The sequence below is a fragment of the Hylaeus anthracinus genome, unplaced genomic scaffold (genome assembly GCF_026225885.1).
Source record: "Hylaeus anthracinus isolate JK02 unplaced genomic scaffold, UHH_iyHylAnth1.0_haploid 11985, whole genome shotgun sequence".
NCBI classification, from domain to species: domain Eukaryota; kingdom Metazoa; phylum Arthropoda; class Insecta; order Hymenoptera; family Colletidae; genus Hylaeus; species Hylaeus anthracinus.
In genome coordinates, this window is record NW_026534333.1 from 4,526,368 (window position 1) to 4,545,331 (window position 18,964).

Genomic DNA, 18,964 nt, shown 5'->3' on the forward strand with positions numbered 1-18,964 from the left:
TTCCACGGTTTGCTGGCAAGTCTCCACGGCGTGCGACCGAGTGGAAGATCGCTGTTCCGAAAGTATTAATAAATTTTCGTAACAACAGTTTGACCATCCTCTCCTCCTCTTCTTTATTCGCTGTGTCCTTCTCTACGTTTGAAGCTCGTCAGCAAACATCGGAGAATATACGAACTCTACGATAACTGCACGAGATCAGTCCCCGACCTTGTGCAGTTATGGAGACATTACTGTATTCTGTTTTTAATAATTACATGTGAAATTAATTCGAGGTAAATTCTACAATTATCATACCTTGCTAAAAATTTATATTTTTACAGAATCGGATAAAGAAATTGAGAGTTAAATAAAAGTATGTCTCGTCTTGCAAACAGCGTAGTTATCGTCGAGATTTTATATATTTGTGCTAAAGGATATGCACTCGCAGCATTAATATTTATCAATGTGCAGTATTGCAGGTAACTCGGAGGCTTCAATCTCCGCGGTTACATGAATAGACTCTTCTCCGTCGCTTTCATTTCCTTATTAGAATTCTCGGTAAATTAAAACGGATTCTGAAACGACGATCTGGATATGCACGAGCGGCGAAAAATAATAACGAGAAATGCCAAGGTAAACTAAAGTTAAAGAAGAATGCTAGCGAAGTAAATTCAGGCTCGCTTCGGATTTATATAAAACGAGGAAAAAAATTACTTTTAGTTTCATCGATTATCCCGACGGTGCACCGAGCGATGTGCATCCTGCACTGCTGCACGCACGCCGAGGAATAATTGCAGTTTCCGTGTGCGTCTTACGCATTCGTGATTATTATTTTTCCGGTGAAGTGGTCCCGTTCCCGTTATCCCTGCCATTATTAACTGAAATGCGTTGTTACGACGTTTCAGGCTGCATCGCGATGCAGCTACCTTCCTCGGGGATCGAATAACGCACCGAGATACTTAATGATACCGATTTAAGGAGTTTCTGCTTTGTTGAGTAAAAAACGACATTTTGTAGCTTCTTCGGGGATCGAATAATGTACCGAGATATTTAAGGGTGTATTCTGGTTGGAACTTTCAAAAAATCGATTTTTTTTTTTTAATCTGTGTCTATCGCAACATAGATTTAGCTGCGGACTAGGTAAACTAGATCTGGTTTCTAATCTAGTCTAACCCAAGTCTACTATAATCATCTAGTCTAACTCAAGTCTGCGGGTTGCTCCTCTGGACAGAACATAATCTACCAACGCGTGCTTGAGTTTTTCTGTGCGCGTCTTGGGAATCCAGCGAAATCCAGAATTAAGAAAAAAAGAAAGAGAAAAAAAAAGAAATTGCCCAGTGGAGTTGTGTTCCATCGAGTTGTTCACCCGAAGAATTCGTGACGCAGTCAACCGGGATGATGCTCGATAACATACCGTTACACTGATGTAACGTACCTGTCGACCCGTAAACTTACTCTTGCGTACAGAGACACGATGAAAAAGAAGGTATAGCCTTGACGATCGCACGGCCGAAGCTGTGGCGACTTCAAGGATAGACTATCGTCTACGATTAAGGATCGAAAGGATCGAAAGGATATCCCAACGCTCGCGATGGACGTCTTCGATGGCGTACGCTTGTGTAGGTAAGTAACTCTCAAATTACCAAGTAGGTACACGCTTCGAACTTTTTTCTGAAGTTGGTCAATTGTTAAGAATTTTTTTAGTGGAATATTTGCGAACGATCGTTGCAATAAATTTCGATTGAAAAATCAATTATTCCCGACTTTTAATTACTGAGAGAGAGAGAGAGAGAGAGAGAGAGAGAGAGAGAGAGAGAGAGAGAGAGAGAGAGAGAGAGAGAATTAATACTGTGCCTTTTTGTTCCATTATTCATACCTCTGATTTTAATAGAAATATTTATTTGTGCATTTATGACGATCGATGATATATTCAACATACGTAAAATATACATAATGCATGCCGAATATATTATAAAATTATCGTAATGATAATGTTATTTCATTTTGCATATGTGCAGATACCTTTTGGCTTCCATTTAACACGAGTTTGGTACGTTATTTCGTATGATAATAGATAATTTCAATTTGTAAGGATTGTGACCAGAAAATGTTCGACGATCACGAATTCACGTGCCTTTAACACACTGTTGACCGGCAAGTTTAAATAAACTCCAAAAAACATTATTTATATTTTACCAAAATAACAAATTGAAATGAAATTTAGAGAACATATCCCTACCTTTCCTCCAAATTCTCAGAGCTTGAAGAACAGTTTGCGTATTAAATCTCTACTCTGATCGCATCGTAGATCGGTAATATTCGCGCGCCTCGATTCCTCGACGGTTTCGCGTCCAATTTGCAAAATAGAAGGTTCGGCGTTCCGTCGAGCGTCGCGTCGTATTCGAGTTTCGTTTCGTCTGGTTAGGTAACAACGGGACGGAAGAATCGAAACAAAGTCCCCGGGAACGACGAATGCCTCTAACTATCCGTGACCGTGTCACGTGTGAATTTTTACGAGGCGCAGCTACGTTTCTGCATCGATAAATTGATACGGCGCACCAGAAGTGAAAGCGAGGTAACGTCTTGGAAACGAGGCACCTTTATTATATAAAGGCGTCGTTGAACAATAAATCGCGATAGCTTCGCGGATAGGGATTCGCCGTTACGAGCGATTTTACAATGTATTCGTACCTGACGCGAGCTGTTCCGATCGCGGATGCTGGACGAAAATGGAATCGATAAAAGCAAGGGGTAGTTTTATTAGATTGGTTTGTCTCTCTGCAGTTCGAAAGATTGTTAAAGGTAAGCCTACCGATGTTAATTCATGACTACAGTAATAACTATACTGTTCACAAGACGAGACATACTTTTGTTTAACTCTCAATTTCTTTATCTGATTCTATAAAAATATAAATTTTTAGTAAGCTACGATAATTGTAGAATTGATCGGGATAGTCTGGCACGAAACGTAAAAGAGTGATTAACACTTTATTTACCGGGAGCCTATTTATAGGCTTTTTAATTCTAGTATTTAGCTTTTCGAATTTATTTATTCTACTGATGGTTGTCTACTTACAATGTTCAGTTTTTGGAAACAGGCTTGGCTTTCAATGTACTAGTAACAATACGGAGGAATTATTGTCAGCCTAGATTGGCATATGCTACTGTCGAAAATTTCTGTTTTGAATTAAAGACTGTTCCTAAATAGCCCGGTAGATAAAGTGTGAAGTGGAGGAAGTCGTTTCGACGGTCATTCGACTGTATTTCGCTTCGAAAAATCTCAAAAACCGTGATCTATTCTTCGCTTCTATTTTCAATCAAACAGCAATAACTTTAAATCCTCCGTGCCTCGAATCCGCCATTCGCAGGAAAATAATTCTCAAGCATCCTCGAGACGGACCACGCGGAACCGAGCGTAAAAGAAAGGTACGGCGATCCCCGTTGACTCGAATTTACTCCGGAGATTTCTCCGTTCTCCTATGCAACACTCGAGTCTACTCTGGTAGGGACAAAGATCCCCATGAACAATGGCTGGTACGTCCATTGTTTATTCGCGGCGGAACATTTTGCACAGCGGCGCCAGATTCTAAGCGTAATGAGCTCAATTCGCCGACAGATATGCTAATAACCGAATTAAGGCTCGTAGCGAGTGACCGACCACCGCGAAAGGAGGGTGAAAGTTGTCCGATGAATGCGAAAACGTTCGTTAATTAAACTGTAAAACGGAGACGAAAACAGCGGAGCCAGGCATCGTTATGTTATCGTTAAATACGCGTAACGACGCATAAATCAGGCATTAAAGACGAGGGGGAGAGGTGTTGCGGCAGTTCACGCGGAACTTTCCAAATGGGACATCGTTGGGAAGGTAACGAGGAACAGAGAAATCAACATAAAATCGCGCATTCCGCCAGAAAAAGAAAACAACAGAAGAGCGGTCCCTTTCTTAAGGAAATCTTAGTCAGACGCGACTGAAATTTCCCGGATGAGTCAGATGGTCGTACAATTAAAATTGCTCGAATTAGACGCGCCGGTGTCGTCGTACCTCGAACACACTGAATCACGGAATCGCTGTTTTTAACTTGCTCGATCTGGCAGGGTGTATTTCTGGAGTCCTGGCGCCTGTGTCCCGAGTTTCGTCTGCTTTCGCGGATCGAAACCGAGACGGGGGAGAGGACAATCGGAGAAAAACAAAGATTCCCGACGGAGATCCGTCGAGGCGTTTAACGAATGTTCGGGAAGAGAAAGGGCCCTTCGGGCGACGTATTTTAGGCGCACGTGCGTCGATCGCGCATCGACTTTTACCTTGGCCGAGCTTAATCTAGGTAACGAACAAGAGAAACGAGTTGTCCTTTCTCCGAAAGGACCGTTAGCCTGATTTCCACCACGTTTCGGATATGTAGGAAGCGAAACAGGTGCTCGTCTTACGGGATCATGCAAAATCCGACGGAAATGCACTGTCTGCGAACAGCCGTCCGATGTTGAACGCGCATGCTAGTACGAGGCGATAGAGAAAGGGCTCGTTTCGAAGGTATACGAAAACCACCGAGCAGATTAGGGTGGAGCTTGCACGTTGCATAGTTTTATGAACGCGACACGATGGCAGGGATCGAATCCAACCACCTAAACGATATTAGGTCGTCCTAAAAGTTTATAGCACTTATACTCCCGCTACCGTTCTCGAAAGTCTGGTATATAATTGTCCGTATTTCTGGAATTCGATTCCGAGACGAATACAGATGAAACGAACTTGTATACATGTATACATTAAACATATAGATACATAGATAAAATAGGAGACCAAAAGGATAGACATATATTTAAGATGCATATTGTAAAAATTGTAAAGAAAGACAGTGTAAACTGAAAAACTGTACCCATGCACTTAAAATAAACTATTGAATCAAAAAGATCACGAACACAGTTTTTGGTACGAACTTATGGGACGACCTAATACTATGGACCGAAATACGAAAACCGTCACTAATCTGACGAGAAAATATTATCGGCACCTTAATTGCCGGGTCGATTAGGAAGCATTTCTGAGCAATTCGACTTGCTAGTCCCCTTTGAGTCTTCGGTCAGAAATCGCGGCGATTACTCGAAGGTTGTTAGAGCATAATAGAGATTAGAGAAGCAGACAGGCTCCCATTAGCTGCCGCGATGGGGACTTGTACGGAGCAACAGATTGCACTCGGAACATTGTCCGTCCACGTTCGTACAAACGTTCAACCTTTCGTTTGACGTTTCGTCGGTCGTTTAGTCGCGACAACCTTTAATTCGGTTATTAGTCCGAAGTAGACTAATAGTAGAGTTAAGCTTCTCGAGACCCTCTGCGTGCAAAAGGGAGAACAATAGACCTTTTTTCAGTCTCTTAAACCTCCGCAGCTTTCCAAGTTACCTATTCCGGCACGTTAGTTTAGCGGAAGCAAGACGTTCACCCGTGGCTTGGTCGGATTGTCCGGGAAAAAATGATTCAACGTTTTATTGGACGAAGACAACGATGTTTAATTAACTCCGACCTGGGAATACTTTGGAGAAGATTTACAGAAGGTTTTCATTTAATGTTCTAGAAATCTATATTCTATACTTTTTTTTTTAGCTCTTTAAATGGATAGAACAGTCTTAAAAAAAGGAAAAGATTCGCAGACAAGCTTTGATGTTCGGCTCGGCTATAAATACATATATCAATTTTTAATGGCAACTAAATGTTCCATACATCTATCAATAAGACATGACCCTTGGTGTTGACCACTCCAAACTCATTAATGGTTCAAATTAGTTCTAATCACCTGGCGCTCACGCTATTTTGGGCCATCCTGACCCTCGAACAAGGCTACCTCTTACAATTAATGACTAGGTTAGTAAATTTGTGAGACCCTCGAGGATTTCAAAACCGATCGGAACAAGGACATAGAGGTCTCTGAACAGGTTCATCGACTACTAATCTTTAACAACAAAGCATACAAGATGCTCCCAGATGAGTTTAAGCGTCTTCAATCTTCGTCAATTAGAAGTCTACCAGATAATATCTAGAATAGAGAATTTGTAGAAGCCCGGAGGCCTTCAAGACTGATTAAAGCACGACTATATTCTAAGTGTTGATGTGATTATGATTATCGGAGCATTGATCACATTGTTTGGCAGTGTCCACTCTTCGAAAGGGAGAAAGAGTCAAATTGTTACAGCAACTCTGTAAACTTAAATTATATTTGCCCATCAATATGTCTGTTTTGATTACTAAACCGAACGTTCCGGCGTGTATTTGTGTTATGTCTTTTTTGAAGAACTGTAATATCAATGTATAATTCCAGACATGTTAACAAAATTTAGTTCTACATATACATTGTCAACGACATGTAAAGCGAATAAATCTCTCCTTTGAGATTTAAAAGCTTCAAAAATAAAAAAGAAAAGCACGACTATACGAGACTTTGAACAAGTTTCACTACTCCCAATTTCTAAACAACCTTCACACCTATCTCTTAAGATTCTTCATCTTCTATCATCGACTACCAGTCTCCGTCACCCTCTATGCAGATTCTCGAATTTGTGCAGCTCGAAACTGAGCCTCGAAACCGATCGAAACGAGTAGATAGGAGGCATCGAACAGTTTCGACGAGACCCTAATCTTTAACGACATCCCCGTCGGTGCATTTGAGATGATTAAAAGCATGTTTGGTCCGGGGAGTTTGGTGGCTGGGATCGCGATCAGCAATGTGGATCGGTGTGTCAGTGTTGCAGCTGGCAACGAGGCTGGTCCTCTCGGTGCTGGTACCACCGTATCGGTGGTGTTATCGACTGGCACAGGCGCGCATGCGTTCGAGCCAACCTCATCCTTCCACGGGACGTCGACGAACAGCGACGACGTCGTTTCCAGGAGACCGTTAAATTGTCTAAACAAATGGTACCCCGGGTCCTCTGTATCCTGGTTACCATGACTCCGTATTAAGCGCCCAAACACTCGACGGCTCGCTTGTTGCCATTCGAATGCGAGAAATTGCATCAGAATATTCGTCGGTGGAGCTCGTTCGGCTTTGGCGATGCTCTACTCGACGCGCATCCATGGGGTCGAATGAAAAATAAGCGACACAGGACGAATGTTTTGTGCCTCGACCGCTTTTCAACGTCGCGCCGTTTGCGGAAAGGTCCTCGAGAAACTTAAAGAAGCATTCAGAACCGACGGGAATCGTGCTGAATAACGTCGAGTAATTGCGCGATCGGATTACATTTGTTTCCATGCGTTTCGTTGCCTTCTGTCTGTGCGAAGAGCGACGCACCGTCGCCCGAAAATATTGATTTTCTATACCGTGTCGTGATAATTGAAATACAGCCGGGGATAACGTGACGCTATGTAACCATCGTTCTTTATTTGTATTTAGAACGGGCCACTCGACGTTTTTCTTTCGCGTTTAGGTACGCAGCGTTATCGTTTGCTCTCGTCGCTCTTACGTTCCTTGGCGACGACCTTTATCGCGACGGTAGTCATTTGTTGTGAATCGCGTGACCAATAACAAATCTGATTCGACGTCAACCTAACTTGCCGAGCACGGTATTATACGCGACGGAGGTCAAATAAAGGAGCCTACGTCGTTAGATACTCTTACCAAACATACCAAGAAAGAACTGGAAGTCGATAAACAGTGCAAACGAATTTATTTATCGATATAATCTAGTCTAATCTTGGAAGCAAGGTATAAATCAACAGACAGCGCACTTTATCATCGATTCCTATTTAATCTTCCTAGGCCCGGATTCTCTGAAAAGTATCGCGCCAAGTGCAACGTGTGCACCACGTACCGATGTTATTACACAGGACGATAACTAAGAATATTCTTCTTCTCGGGATCGATTCCTCGTGCAAAAAGAAATCGAAACTTTGGTTACCTTTCAATATGACTCTTCGTTATCTAGGTACGAGCGACTATTGTTCGCTGGTGTGACTCGGGGCACGCGTCACAAAAAGCACGTGGCCGTATTGAGTTCAATTATAGGGGGCTAGAAGGGTCTGATGCGCCTGGGAAAATATTTCAGCTCCATGCTCTATAATTTAAAAACATTTACTTCTTATAGGGGGCTAGAAGGTACTAAGCTTAGCTACAAAGGAATAGAGGGCAGAGATGGGCAAAACCCTAGGTTTCGAATAAATCTGAAGTTTGCCGATATGTTTGTCTCGTTTCTTTCTCTGGAAAATGTTCAAAAGAGAAAACGAGACAAACATATCGGCAAACTTCAGATTTATTCGAAACCTAGAGTTTTGCCCGTCACTGATAGAGGGTACTGAGCTAAGGAGGTTCCACCATACTTCGTATCATGAAGACTGTACAAGGAGTCCTAACTGTGTAGTGTAGTCAAAATCCCGAGTTGAAGTTATGAATACTTGTACCACTCGAGGCGCAAGTAAGCACAGACTACGATATACATTTGTATACAATTTATCTACAGAAAATTTTCAGACTGCCCTCCACTTGACCGGCAGTCCATTTGTTATTGCAAAATACATATGAATTGAAAAACTGCAATTTATAAATATTTTACAAATTTTTTTTATTTAATATAAGTACAGACAAGACGTATCGTAAATCTGTAAATACTATAAATCACTTCAAATGATTTTGGAATACCTATAGATAATATATACACATATGACATATATATATATATACAGGGTGTCCCAAAAATGTTGTAACACCTTGAAAGAGGTGGTTGGGGAGGTGATTTGAAACAACTTTTTCCTTAGCGAAAATGTTGTCCGAGGCTTCGTTGAGGAGATATTAACGGAAAACAGTGACCAATCAGAGCGCAAGTACGCTGGTGGAGCGCCCGCGGTAGCGTATCACCGCGGCCGCTTAGCGCGTAGCCTACGCTCAACCGGCATACTCGTGCTCTGATTGGTCGGGGTTTTCGCTTAATATCTCCGTAACGAAACCTCGGACAACATTTTCGCTAAGGAAAAAGTTGTTTCAAATCACCTCCCGAACCACCTCTTTCAAGGTGTTACAACCTTTTTGGGACACCCTGTATATATTTCATATGTCTCGTAAATGGATATATATATTATTATACTTATACTATATATACTATACTATATTATATGTGTATATATTATCATATATATATATATATATATATGTATTATCATTACATACACATATGACATATACATATATATACTAGTCTGTGCGCACTTGCGCCGTGAGTGGACGAAATATTCCTAACTTCAAGTTCGGGATTTTGCTAAAAGTTTTCTAGTAACTTTCTTAGGGATTTAGATCTCCTTATACAGTCTTCATGCTTCGTACAAACGTTTCAATCGATTTCCTACTCGAAAACCCCAACGAATCGGTACCGCAACGATCTTTGATAATCCCCTGGCCGACTCCCATTTCTATTCTGTTTGCAGATCCTTCGGTATGGAAGAGTTTGAGAAACACGCTGACCAAGCAACGCTCGAGTCATCTGAAATTTCTGTCGGATCGATGGTCGACTGGCGGCCGTATTTACGCGGCAAAAGCAATCTGGGAACTTCCAACCGGTCATCGGGAGTTCAGTAATCGCAAAGTGCAACACCGAACGGATTCTGTCGACCGTGCGAGCACGGTGATGCGGGGTTTCGATCCTCTCGCTCTCTTTAAACCTGCGTCTCTTCGTTCTATGTGTCGCGAACAAAAAGCGCTGCGTACCCGTGACTGGTCGCGAAACTGTCGAGCTACGATTTCTGGCAATGAGCTTAGCTACACAGAGAACTATTTTCGCGAAAATTCAGGGACCTAAACACCGTATAAATTGTCTCGGTACTTTCTGAAATGTTCACTCGTTATTTATGAAAGATTATGTATAAAGTATATGTGTCATGATTACTGTTGCTAGATTATATTCAAATATATTATTATATTTTCGTATTTGCAAAGAAAGATATTTCCCAAGTAATTAAGTCGCTTATACTCTCTATCGGAACACAAAGAGCAACTAACTGAAATTTGATCTAGATTGGGTGAAAATGTTGGGAATTATTGATAAATCTCAAACAGACAGATTTGGAATATGAATATATTCACCGTCGGGATGCGAATACAGTGGCGCCATCTGACGTTAGAATTCGGAATTACTTCCCTGCAAACTTGGGCCTTTCCTGGTAGATGTTGCTGATCATAAGCGTAAAGTTAGATTCTTTTAGATTCACATATAACCTCAATAATAATTGTTAGGTGAACTGGAAAGTAATGTCGCTTTTTCAATTTGAAATACTTGTTTATCACCCACTAGCTCGTTGATTTTTATCGATCTGGTATTGAAAATTTGCACACTACATGGCAAGAGCCTGTTGATAACGAGGGCGATTACATAATTGATTAAAAAAGGGAATTTATTAAAAATTTGTTCGAATTTAATGTAAAATAAACGACATTAGTTTCCAGTTCACCTAATATTTCTAAATTTTAAAATACCAAAAATTTGTATATATACGGTAAACTGTGAATCTGAATAAAAAAGATGGAAAACTCTCGCGTACCAGGATTAATAGTTGAAGATTCAGCGATGTCTGTAACAAGTTGTTAAAGCGTTAACGATGAAAGGATCAAAGTTAACGTTTAACGCATCATCTGTAAACCAGCCTTTAACATCGCGGAAAAGACAAATGTCCAAGCCATGACTTTTAACCTTGTGCTCGTGCATGTATGCATCATTCTTTGACGGTTCCTAGTTGCGCGAGTAATTATCGGAAATCCATTACTTCTGAATGAAAAGTCTTCCACGAGCCTCGCGTTCCCTCCCCCTTGGACCCGCGATAATCCTGGATCCGACTTAGCGATCGCAAATTTACAGATTTTTTCCGATTACCGTTGATTCGACGAAACGATTAGGACGACCGTTGCGCGACAATCTTTCGGTAGTTGATACGATTCTTGCGAGGAATACAATTCATTAGGAAATTTTATATGTATTTAAATTGGGAAACTTGTAATTACATTTATCGCGTGGGTAACCTTCCTCGAAACATCCGTCAATGTTGCACGTGAATGATACGCTCGTTACATTTATGAGGACGATTAAGGGCGGCCCGTAACGTCCGAGCAATTACCGTAACACGGTTATGTGTATGCAGATCCAGGACTGGCAACGCGATACGAGTCGACACCACTATCAAAACATGGCCGAGAACGGCGACCCTTTCCTCTGGCCAGCTTTACCCACAGATCACGATTCGCGATACGTTCAATTTAGAAACCATTAAGACTGTATAAGGAGATCCAACTCCCTAAGAAAGTCACTAGAAAACTTTTAGCAAAATCCCGAACTTGAAGTTATGAATAATATTTCGTCCACTCGCGGCGCAAGTGCGCACAGTCTTATATATATGTATATGTCATATGTGTATGTAATAATAATACATATATATCCATTTACGAGCATATGACATATATACAGGATGTCCCAAAAATGTTGTAACACCTTGAAAGAGGTGGTTCGGGGGGTGATTTGAAACAACTTTTTCCTTAGCGAAAATGTTGTCCGAGGCTTCGTTGAGGAGATATTAACGGAAAACAGTGACCAATCAGAGCGCGAGTACGCAGGTGGAGCGCCCGCGGTAGCGTATCACCGCGGCCGCCTATCACGTAACCTACGCTCAACCGGCATACTCGCGCTCTGATTGGTTCGGGGTTTTCTGTTATTAACTCCTTAACGAAATTTCGGACAACATTTTCGCTAAGGAAAAAGTTGTTTCAAATCACCTCCTGAACCGCCCCTTTCAAGGACCTCCAACATTTTTGGGACACCCTGTATATATCGTAGTCTGTGCTCACTTGCGCCGCGAGTGGTAGAAATATTCATAACTTCAAGCTCAGGATTTTGATAACACTTGTACATTACACAGTTAGGACTCCTTATACAGTCTTCATGTTAGAAATGTAACTTTATTGTTGGGCAAAGACAGGGGGCACCACCAGTGACGCACTTAGGACGCTACAAGGGGTCAAGGAAGCAACCCCTTCTCTGATTGCAAATATTCATTTCTTTAACCCTTAACATGGGGGAAGGGACGGGGTGGCATTCGAGTAGAGATAAGACTATCGATAACAAAATGTCCATATCAACTTCCCTCTCCCAGAGTGTAGTGAAATTGAAAAATGTAATTTCATTACACTCGATGAATAAAATTGTAAACATCCTATACTTCATTCGTGTCGTTTTTAAAATTAAAAGTCACATCTAACAGTAGAAAGCGACAATTACTTTGCATTTGTTTTAACATCGAGACCTAACAAGGTTCTCACCAAATTATCGCTAAGCATAATTTTCATACAAATTTTGTTAATATTAATTTTTCTAAATACTACTTTCTATATATCTACCGAAAGTATCAAAGTTTAATGGTTTCGAGATTTCGAGTGTTTAGGTATAAAACATCGAACTCTTAGGAAGTATATCAACAACAAATGCTACGCAAAGTTCTGCACGTGAAGCGACACGAGTCGCGTTTATAGAACGATTGAATATTTATAAAGCGTGGCAATGACTCCGTCTGAATGCTAAATCCACTCCGAGTACATCTGATAAATACACCGAAGATGCTTACATTCCGCTTACTCTCAAAACGACCGGAGCTTTTTCAATCCTATGCGTAAGCGAAACTCGAAACTTCCCAACGTGAAACCCGTTTAAATGTGATCAACGGAAGCTTTAAAAGAGAATTCCAGTGCGTGATTACGAATCAACTGATAAACAAACTTGAGCCAAGTGACTATACCGGAATGCTAACAAACAGATTTCGACAGATTGTTGCAAGATATTTTCGATGTACAATGTCAAATATGAAACATCAACATCGTCGGTTTTAAACGAGTAAGAAAATTTTCGGTTTCTTAAATAGAATACGTCGACCTTAGAACGAGAATAAAAGAAGATTTACTTCAGTTCAATTTACTCCAAATATAAACTTATGTATTTGAATCGATTTGTAAATATTATCACATGACGAAACCGCTAAAACGAAAGAATGAAATCAACAGATCTCCATATTTTTGTTAATTAAATTCGAAGAATAATTTTCCCAACGCTACTTGGTGGTAAAAAGAAAAGCGACCATGCCGATACTTTTGTCCTCTCACGTACGTGTTATTTTCTATGAAGGCGCAGCATCCGATGATATTTCTACGACTTCGTCGAGTAAAGACCACGGAGAACAGGTACTCATTCATAAGGCACGGCAAGAGGAACGTAATAACCTTGATTACTCTACGAAGCTGTCACATCGGCGTGCAGCCACCGCCAGAGATTCATTCACGCGCGATCTCAATCGTGCGACCCCGCCAACGAATTAACAATGGACCCGCGATTTACCGACGCGTAACAGTTGACAGGATCGGCCTAAATAATTGCGATTGTTTCCATCTGAGTGAGGATTTCTTTCACCGTGTTACATAATACGCGATTTCGACGTTGCGAAATTTGTTCGTTAAGAGAATTGTAACTCACCATTTTTTCTGCAGAAGTCGTTATCCGAAACGTTAGGGGCACTCACAGCTACGCTGACTATGGATGCACAGAACACGTTACATCGACTTTGACACACTTTTCGGAGTCTATGCGGAAGACCGGTCGAGATTATCGCTCCCGGGAGCGAAAGGTTCGAACGATATCGCGGTCGACTGTTACGCGAAAACACTCGCGAACAGACTGACGTTCGATACCGCGATGGGTTTACGCGGACGACATCAAAGCATAACAAAACAATCCTCTGCCGGTTGACATTTACGAGCACCGCCCCGCGATGTCCTTCCACCCCGAGCTCTCGAAACAGACTGGCTGCCACCGTCTCGAGCTCTACACTATTTCCGCCAAGCATCGCTAGGCGGCGCCACGGGACAACGCCACGGCGCACTCGAGCGCCAATCAAGCGCCATCCATCGAACGGTCCTCCAATCAGAACGAAGCAGCCTACGTGCCGAAATTCACTTTGTAATATCTACGGGGTGTCTAAGTATTTTCTGCTGCGAAATCTTGTTACGAATATTGATTAATGAAAAGATTACCTTTTAACGACGCAGAGAGAACGTCTTAAACGAAAAAATAGTTATCTACAGCATGAAAATGAAAATTTGTATCGCTTTATTACATTTTTATGAAATTCTTCGTGTTAACGAGAGATCGGGAAACTTGTTACGATCTGGCTGATATTGCTTGTAATGTTTCATACGTTATATTTTGTGTATCTCGGAATATTCTTCTTGTTCTGTGATATGGTATATGGGAGATTGTACGGAATCTTTTATGCAAGATTGACGAGTAGAAGGTGTAGAATCAAGCAAATCGCCCTATACAAGTGGCTTCAGTTTTATAGACTGTCGCAAGCTGTCGACATTCCCCTCCTAAGAAGCGACAGACCATTCGAGTCAATTGTTCTTAAATAATATAAATTGAAGGCTAAGAAAGCAGGGTTGCCAAAAGCGCGGAGATCTCCGCGTTTTCAGCAGAAATGCGGAGATCAGAGATGCCAGATTTGATTCCGCGAATCTCCGTGTAGACGGTGGCGCCGTCTATGTTTCTATTCCCACAGCTTATGCACATAACTCCCTGCCCTACTCGCTGTCGCCCTTATCTTTACTAAACTTTCTTTCTTTCTTTTTCTTTATTTAAACATTGTGTAGTCCTAACGGACTGTTTACACATTTCTTGAAACATACATCTCCTTAATATGAAGGTACACACATAGCTCTGTGATATAAAAATATAACTCTTCCAAATGTAGTATTACTTGTCTAACTTATCTCTTAATTCTTCTTAATGCTTAAATAACACAGTTACATATTTGGTAGATGTTGCATTTACATCTGAGTATATCGTATAATATTATATTAAATTAACCAGTCCTTGTTATTTTTGGTACTCCAAGAAAAAAAACATGGCAAAACAAAATAAAATGATATAAAGTAAAACAAAATAAACTTTTTTCTTTTTTCTATCTAATCCTTATCCTATATTGCAATCACGTTTAATAATTTTCTTAAATTTCTCCATTTACATTTCTATCCTTTAAACCTGCTTTACCGCCTCCCTCTTTAAAAAAAAAAATATCATGTAACAGTAATGGAGCAAAATGAATCGTGCACAATTCGGTAATGTAACATAAAACATAAAATATTGTGTATGTATTACTTATTAATAAAGCGAAAGAAACTTTTGGGACAACCTAATAGATTGCGCATCTGCAAAATTGCAGATATTAAGGCTGTCAGCGATCGCACATATTCTTGTAACACAATTGTTTAACATAAAACTTTATAGAAAAGATATAACATTGAAATTAAACCAACACTTGTTACCTCGGCTTCCGATGGTGCTGCCAGTGGTTCGCCAGCGCCATTTGTCCAGTAAGGTGGCGCCGCTCGTCGGTAAATTGTTAGGTTCGTTGAGGAGCCGCCACAGCTGCAAACACTGCGCACGAGAGTTATTTGTTTATGGCGCCTGCGCATAATCTTCTTAGGAGTCATGCGAAGAAAAACTGACAGTAAGCCGCCGGCCCCCATCGTGCATGCTTCGTAGTTACGCGTAATGATAGTTTGCGGCGTATGTACGTTCGTGAGTTGACTAGTTGATCGTTTAATATTTATTCTTTTTTTTACGGGAAAAGCATAGTTTGTTCGAATCGATTCTGTGTGTTGTAACGTGACAAGTGATACCCGAGTGCAACGTTCCAAATGCTTTTCAAAACGATTCGCGTGACTTTGATATTTGTCGAGAAGCGTTAACATTTGAATTTATTGGAAATTTCGTCGGAATCGAAAGGACTATTAAATATTGAACGAAGATTTATCGAAAAGAATGTACTTGAAAGAGGCGAGTAAACGGTCGAATAGTTTGTCGGTTCACGCGTAACGGACGTACACCGTACGCGACCCATTCGAAATCTCGACAAGTAAACACGCAGCCTCGCGTTCAGGACGAAGTGGTTTGTGTTTGACGACAAATATTGCGAGGATCGGTCAAGCTTGTTCGTCGACGTGTACTCGTAACCGACGAGAGTCTTTCCTCTTCCTTCTCCCGCGTAACAACACGTTTTTCCGCGATCGGTAACGGAGCCGAGATATATCGATATCCTTTGACGGCGAAACGTGTGCATCGATATATCGTGGGAACACGATTTCCATTCTGAGAAATCGATCATGGCGGTTCTTGGATTCGCGAAACGCGGGCTTTGAAGTGTTTTCTTCGTAAACTATTTCTTCGATGAAGTCTCGGAAAATGACGACACCGGTGGAATGTGGCCTGATCGTTCTTTCGTTTCTGACCACGATCTGCCAAGCCAACGAATTGAAGGACTATTGTTCCATGCACAAATTCGACAATTTGCCAGGTGGTTTGAGATTCACGAAGGAGGTCGTGTCGACGGAATATGCCAACATCGGAACGTTCAAAGCCCTTCATTGCTGTCTACGGGGCTATAGGAGCATCGAATGGTGAGTCAATGGTGTTTTCATTAAAAACTTTAAAATTAGTTAGTCGCTCTGTATTTTACAAAACGAACGGTTTCGTTTACTCGGAGACGTAAGTCGACGGATTAGATCGAGTCGCTCGATCAGATTTACCATTTGCTCGTTTAAGATAGCCTTTGTTCGTTTTAAGATAGGTATCGTTCTACGATCCAGTATATGTATATTGGGTTGTCCGGAAAGTCCGTGTCGATTTTTGGTACATGTCTGAATATATCGTAGTGGTTGAAAACAAATAATATGTATACATCCCTTAAAAAGTGGAAAGGCCGTGGAACAAAATGGCATCTATGTGACTCAATAAATATATATTAAAATTCAAACGTGTTTTTTGAATTTTTCTTAGAAATTGCCAGGAACTTTCTGGACATCTAATACATACAGTGGGTGTAGAAAGTATTCGTACATCGATTAATTTCCCCAAAACTGCGGGAAATTATAATTGATTAACTTCTTTTTTATAAACAATGATATTCTACATATTCTTGGAAAACTCTAGAATAAATACAGTACAAAAAAATTACTTATTTATATAAGTTGCGAAATTAAAAAAAAAAAAACAAACAAATGGATAGAAATATAGAAGCAATATTCATACAATTGTTACATTTTTAAAACTTCATAAAAAAAAAAAAAACGAAATTTACATTAATTTATAAATAATTAATACTTCGTGGAATTTCTTTTTGATTTTATAATTACTGCAACTCTTCCAGGTTGTAATTAATTAAATGTCGATGTTATTCGAGGTGGGATCTTCTTCCACTACTCTATTACAGCATTTTTTAAGACTTTTTTTTACTAGAAATTTGATGTTTGCTAATTTATACGAATCAATAAACTGATGTGTTTATGTTACAAACTCTACTGTAAATGGTTCGTTATAAGAACCGTACGAATACTTATTTCTTCATTATTTCTGCCGGTTTTTCATATTTTCTTGTTAATTTTGCAAATTATACAAACTAGTAATTGTTTCTTGGACTATATCCGCTCTAGGGATTTTCGAGAATACATAGAATGCCGTTAAGTATAAACGAAAATCAACAAACTACAATTTCCCACAAGACTTTTTGAGAAATTGATCGATGTACGAGTACATTCTACACTCACTGTATAATTAATCGTATCGAGCTTAAAAGAGGTATCGTGCACGCATTTGCGAATATGTCGCGACTTTATAAAAAGAATGCGAACACGGATATCGATGCGCTGAAGTCTGCGAACGTGAATAAGAAATAATTGGTTTCGTCGAAGATGCATCGACCGTAACGTTGCGTTTGAAATGTTTGGATCGCGAACGCGCGTTTGTTTTCGAGAGACAAAGGTTAAACGACGCGTCTCGTCGTTCGGGCAATTGATATACATATTCTTGGACGTCGCGACGCGAGCACAACTTGTTTCCATTTCGTGGCTCGCGACCTCGACGAAGGGTGACGAAAAAATCATGCGTCGCGATCCTCCCGACGAGCCGGATGTATCGCGAACAATTTCCCATGGTTTCGTTTCTGTCTTCCGAGTTACGCTTTCGAGGGCCAATTTGAATGGCATGTCCGACATTCGTGCAAGCTGATGCAATTTCTCGCCATTTTTTTTTTTTTTTTTTTTTTTTGCCCGAGTTGGCGAATACCTGGAAACCCGCGCTTCTCGCTCTCGTGGAACTAATCCATTTATGGAACGAACTTTTTTTTTCTCTCTCTCTCTCTCTTTCTCCATCGTGTCGCTGGAAGAATACGTTAAACCGGTTATTAAGTCCGCCATACGGCACGCTCGACTCGAACAAACACAGTTTCCGGCAAAGTGCACGGACGACGAAACGTAATGAAAATTCGCGCAGAACGAATCGAGTTGTAAAAACTAAACTGAATGATGCTTTAGACCTTTAGAGTGGTGAGATGGGCAAAACTCTAGGCTTCGAATAAATCTGAAGTTTGCCGATATGTTTGTCTCGTTTCTTCTTTTGAAATATTTTTCCAAATGGTTTTGTCCATCTCTGGTCCGAGGGAGAGTTTCCGAGAATGATCGTCGACATTGTCGTCGGAGCGTGTCGAATTCCACGATAAATGCAAGTAGAAGAGTGTGCATTCGCACGCCCGGTCATTTTCGCTCGCTCGTACCGTACCGAGTACGAGAGATGGAAATCGCTCTAGGGGGTCTCAGTTCGAGACGCTTGTTCGACTGTCTCTCGGTAACCGCAAGCGAGGCGCAGCCTAACAAAGAAACGTTTCCGAGAAGCATTCTCAAGGGTTCGTTCGGTGCCGATTTGCCCGAATCCCTTGCCTTGTCTCGCTACGCCGTGCTGTGCCCTGGCCTTCAGTGCCGGGAAGTTTATTATTCGTGGGACAAAGTGGAAGTTCACCCTCATTGTACTCGTCCAGGTGTCGAACGGTATATTTATTCCACGCATTCGCCGCTCGAGAGGCCGTGGCTAGTCGTCGAAAAGTTGTCGGCCGACGAACGCGTGCCGTGCGAGAACTCTTTTGGCTAGTCCACAC

The 18,964-nt window shown here is 41.1% G+C and overlaps 2 protein-coding genes across 2 annotated transcripts in view; one reads left to right on the forward strand and one right to left on the reverse strand.

Moving 5' to 3' along the window:
- Positions 1-13,778, reverse strand: part of LOC128887140 (ADP-ribosylation factor-like protein 4C) — a 31,087-nt gene extending 17,309 nt beyond the window's left edge. Inside the window, exon 1 of the mRNA XM_054142679.1 lies at positions 13,456-13,778. The gene's annotated coding sequence lies outside the window, so the exon portion shown is untranslated. The remainder of the gene's footprint in view (positions 1-13,455) is intronic.
- A 1,720-nt stretch (positions 13,779-15,498) lies between these two features.
- LOC128887124 (interleukin-1 receptor accessory protein-like 1-B) overlaps positions 15,499-18,964 on the forward strand; it is a 54,302-nt gene continuing 50,836 nt past the window's right edge. Inside the window, exon 1 of the mRNA XM_054142635.1 lies at positions 15,499-16,436. Coding sequence (XP_053998610.1) covers positions 16,207-16,436 — 230 coding nt within the window. The 5' untranslated portion in view covers positions 15,499-16,206. The remainder of the gene's footprint in view (positions 16,437-18,964) is intronic.